Source organism: Acanthisitta chloris, unplaced genomic scaffold, assembly GCF_000695815.1.
Source record: "Acanthisitta chloris isolate BGI_N310 unplaced genomic scaffold, ASM69581v1 scaffold705, whole genome shotgun sequence".
NCBI lineage: Eukaryota > Metazoa > Chordata > Aves > Passeriformes > Acanthisittidae > Acanthisitta > Acanthisitta chloris.
This window is the reverse complement of record NW_008675196.1, coordinates 41644-46321: the sequence shown is the minus strand read 5'-3', so window position 1 is coordinate 46321 and position 4678 is coordinate 41644. Positions and strand designations below refer to the sequence as shown.

General features: G+C 44.1%; 1 protein-coding gene across 1 annotated transcript; it reads right to left on the bottom strand.

Moving 5' to 3' along the window:
* Nucleotides 1–2337: 2337 nt before the first annotated feature.
* On the bottom strand, nucleotides 2338–4571 carry KCNF1 (potassium voltage-gated channel, subfamily F, member 1). Its single transcript, XM_009075625.1, has 2 exons — nucleotides 4470–4571; nucleotides 2338–4403 (listed from the first exon to the last, which is right to left on the bottom strand). The coding sequence occupies exon 2, from the start codon at nucleotides 4170–4172 to the stop codon at nucleotides 2709–2711; it is 1464 nt and encodes a 487-aa protein (XP_009073873.1). The 5' UTR covers nucleotides 4173–4403; nucleotides 4470–4571; the 3' UTR covers nucleotides 2338–2708.
* Nucleotides 4572–4678: the final 107 nt, after the last annotated feature.

Genomic DNA, 4678 nt, shown 5'->3' with positions numbered 1-4678 from the left:
TTTTAAGAGCATATAACTTACAGCAACAAATCCAACAAATATGATCCCTAGTGCAGAAAGCCACACGGAGCCTGGCTTGAGACCAGCCTGAGCTGTAGTGGCACCAAGGTTGTCTCAAAGCTCTTTCCACACTGACACAGCATAGGCAGAGCCCTGTGCTCAAAGGCAAAACTCATTGGAGAAATTAGCCCATAAAATTATTTCTGATAAAAGAGACTTAATTTTTATTGCATGTCAGGTTAAACAAATTGCAAAGCATGGCAGTGAGGATTTAGCACTGGTGGTGCTAAACCACATTATTTAGCGTTTACACTGCTTTCCTTATTCTGGAAAGCACTCCTGCTAACTTAATTCACTCTCAGCCACCTCTGCATGCCATGGGGGAAGTCAGGAACAATTAATATTTCCACTGATAGATAAGGCTGGACTGCACAGCTTTGTTATTTTTTCTCCCTCCCCACCCTCAGCATACAAGCTGAGTCAACTTTTGACAGCTGCATCCCATACCTGTGACCTGGAAGTCCTCAGCAGTGTAAGGGGCAGGATACTGTCCCTTTGGTGAGCACCAGCTATGGTCCTATCCATTCAGCTAGGGAACAGAGCTGACACTGGTGGCAAGCAAGGAACAGGTCACAGCAAATGAGACAGATTGAGAGAGCAGTTCTAGAGGCTGAGAGTTGGGAGCTGGGATGCAGGGAGGAGCATGGGGGTGAAGAGATGCTTGGGCTGTGGAGGTCACTTGTACGGGCTGCTTGCCTCAGGCAGGAGAGAATTTGGGTACAGAAAGGTTTAGAGAATGTTTGAATAATCTTACTTGATGGAGGTAGGTAAGGCAGGGAATGGTAATGGGATTATAAGGAAGAAGACTTTAGGTCTGGCACAGGGCTGGGGCACAGGGATACAGAGTAGGTGTCCCTGGAGGTGAACAATCTGGGGTGTGAGGGGGAGTGCTGGGAAAGACCTTCAGCTTGGGGGAACCAGGGGCTGATTTCCATGTTAGACAAAGTACAGAGCAGGTGGTGTTCCTGGGGAGTGGCTACCCTTCACTGCACTCCTGCCTGGGGCTTACACACCACCACTGGCCCCTGTTCCCAGTAGGACAGGGCTCTTCCCACCAGCAGAAACATACCCCTTTGCTGGGGGACAGGGGCAAACAAAGTGCCAGGAGAGAGCACAGAGCTCACACCACAGCTCTGTGCCCCTCCAGTCACTGCTCCTGTAGGGTGGGTGCCACAGGCCCATCACCTCCCCACAGCCCAGGAAAAGAGTCCCATGGGGAGGTTCATTAAACAGGGGGGTCGTGGACATGATGTGCCCAGGGATGGGTCATGGCTCATGTGGCTGCATTTCAGCTGGGCAAGGGGCTGCTTAACACAAAATGGAGCAAATAAAGACAGCTACTCCAGTACTTTAATCATTTGGGATCCTACTTTGAATGTATGTAAATACATCTGTGTGCCAGTGCTCCTCTCCCCTTCGAGCTGGCATAACTCCTAGTTTCAATGGATTTCTCTGGTAGAGGCCAGACCCATATATTCAGTCATCACCCCAGCCAAATTCATATTTACATAGATAGTACTTCCTTTTGGAAAGGATAGCAACTGCACACTGGTGTTGTTTGATGATATGCTGATTAATGAATAAAACACTGATTAGTGTCTACTACCTCTGTAAACTAACATTTACAAAGCCATACAGTTATTGTAGGGATGGGATGTGTTTTTAAAAGAAAATAACCTAGCAATATGTTCATTCAGCTAGATATTTTTACCATAAATCAGTTGGAGATTATCCTATTTTTTATTGATACTTTCTCTGCACTTAGTTTCAAAGAGTTAAAGTTTCTTATCTAGAAGTACTCAATTTAACTTCCCTAGAAACTTTTCTTATTTTAACAGTGAATTAAAGATACCATGAGTTAACTTAGTTTTCTAAATTACTTGATTATAAATCTTTCCTGAAAGATCCCTGCATATATAATCATGTCGCAATTAAAAACTAGAACAAATATTTTTAAATTTGCTCCTTAAAATATATTTTGTTCTACATCTCTGCTCAAAATATAGCTTCATGTTCCATTGAAAATTACATTTTTTCTGGAAAGAGGAACAGAGACCTATCCAAAGAGTTGACCACAAATTGCATTTAACAAAAACAAAACCATTCATTCACTCTAATATTCTGTGTACACTATATGCTGATTCTTTCAGTACCTCTACGATGAAACTGCTTGTAACACTTTGCTGTAAGCCTGACTTTTATTAAAGTCAGAGGTTACTTTAATTTTTTAAGGAGCAGTTCCCTCAACTGCAAAGGCATTGAAAAGAGCCTGGAAGACACAATCTGTGCGATGCTGCTCTTTATTGTCACAGGTACAGGGTTCTCATGTGGCAATGCTGCACATTCAGGTCATCAAACATTTACCGATCAGGAAGGACTTTTCAGTCTCTGAAATGGTTACAAATGGTTTTTGTCAGAACACACTCAATATAAGCAGTCTGATTGCAATGGAGTCCTACTGTTTTATTTTGGGTAATAATGGCAAAGTCTTACCAACTGTTGATGGAGATATCATGGGGTTAATTTATATTCACGTTGGAAAAGCAAAGCAGTGCTCCCTCCCAATTCCAACAGACCTCCAAGTCTCTTCAATAGTTGATTGTCAGGTTGTCCCAATCTGTAGCTTAGCACTGACAACAGCTCACAGTTTATTTGCAGCTTTGAAGCCTGGTCCTATAGTGTTTCTCTTCTGACAGGAGATGAATAAAGGTGTCACTGTGGGAGACTTTTAGCCGGCTGCTATAAAAAGGACCCTCTTTGCTTTCCCTCGAAAGATCTTCTAGTTCACTTTTGGAGCCTACGGCTTTCCCTTCAGCTGAGTTTAGCTCCATCAGCTCCAATTCATGCTTGGCAGCTGTTTCTAAAACTCTCTGTTTGTTATAATACCTGACAAAGTTGTTAATGATGGGATGGATGGGAAGGGCAATCGCTATCACCCCACAAAGAAAACTGATGGCAGCATTCAGTTTTCCTAGTGTTGTTTTAGGGTATATGTCTCCATATCCAACTGTGGTCATGGTAATGATTGCCCACCAAAATGACTGAGGGATGCTTTTAAACAAAGTTTCAGGGTGACTTTGCTCCATGGTATAACCTAGGGCAGAGAAGACAAAGATACCAACAGCTAAGTACATGAGGAGCAGCCCTAGCTCCTTAAAGCTGCGTTTCAGGGCATACGTTAGGGTCTGGAGCCCTGAGGAGTGCCGTGCTAGCTTGAAAATCCTTGCGATCCTCATTATGCGCAGTGCCTGGACAGCCTGCTGGACATTGCTCAGCTCCATCAGCTTGGCTCCCAGGTGGGTCAAGGTCAGGCTGACATAGAAAGGAAGTATTGCTAACACATCAACAATGTTCATGAAAGAAAGGGCAAAGTAGAGTTTGTTGGGAGAGGAGATCAGCCTCAGCATATACTCCACAGTGAACCAGCCTATACAGGCTGTCTCTATGCTGTCCAGGGTCGGGTGTTCCATACGGTTCCCCTCTGCATCTACAACCTGCAAGTCTGGGATGGTCCCCACACACATCACAACAGAGGAGGTCAAAATAAACAGAAAGGACAGAACAGCAATCACTCGAGCTGGGTAGGATGATTCTGGCTTCTCCAGAAATTTCCAGATGCATTTTTGGCACCTTTTCCAGCGACTTTCTGAGGCATCTACTCCCAAGTCATCCAGAATGAGTTGCACCCTTCGAGCTATTTCTTCCAGTTCCTCCTTTTTTTCACTTAGATGAGTTTTACAGCAGTCATCCAAAAATTTCAAATCCACTTTCCAAAATTCCATTTCATTCTTGAAACATATGGGGCATATTCCCTTCTTCATGTGAATTTCCCCAAAGTAGTACACATCAATAATGCATTTGAAAGCATCTGGATCTCTGTCAAAGTAAAACTCTCTCTTTCCAGGATCGTAGTCATCACAGAGGGAGAATATGCTGTCGTATCCCCCCGATAAACAGTTGATCAGCTCTGCCAGACGTGTTTCTGGGTATTGATTCAGGTTATCTCCGTAGAACACCTGCCTTACCCCACCGACATTGACTACAATCTCCATGTCTTCACTTTTTTCTGATCCATCAGTGTCCACATCTGGAAACCTGGAGTCACCTGCCATTTTAATTGTATTGGATTTTGCTTGATTTTTAGCCTGTTGTTGGGTTTCACAGCTTTGTGGTTTTAATCTCTTATGAAAGCAAAACAGCACTGAGCCAGCTCTATTACAGATGTCACCAAACTGACCCGGAGTCGTGGTGGGAAAGGTTACAGATAGAAACCTGTGGTCAGAAAAGCCTTGTGAGGTATGCAACAAGCTGCAGGGAAAACACAAGTCATCGGGCTGCTGTGCCTGCAAGCAGGATGTTAGAAAGCTTCAGCAGACTGGAAAGAGAAGAAACCATTTAATAAAACTCACCACGCTGATCAGTGCTCGAGAGTCTTTTCAGGTCCCATTCTCTCTCTAAAAGTGATATCTATTCACAGCTTGAAAGTCACAGAAGAGAAATAAATCCTGAGCTCTGATTAACGCAACGTGCCAGTGAGTGACAGTTCTCAGAGCGACAGTCGGCGGGGTGAGCCCATGGAAACTGCTGCGGTTTCTCCCTTCAATTCCACGGATTTCCC

Coding starts and splice junctions, on each gene's coding strand:
- KCNF1 (XM_009075625.1), bottom strand. CDS start 4,172: ATGGCAGGTGACTCCAGGTTTCCAGATGTGGACACTGATGGATCAGAA.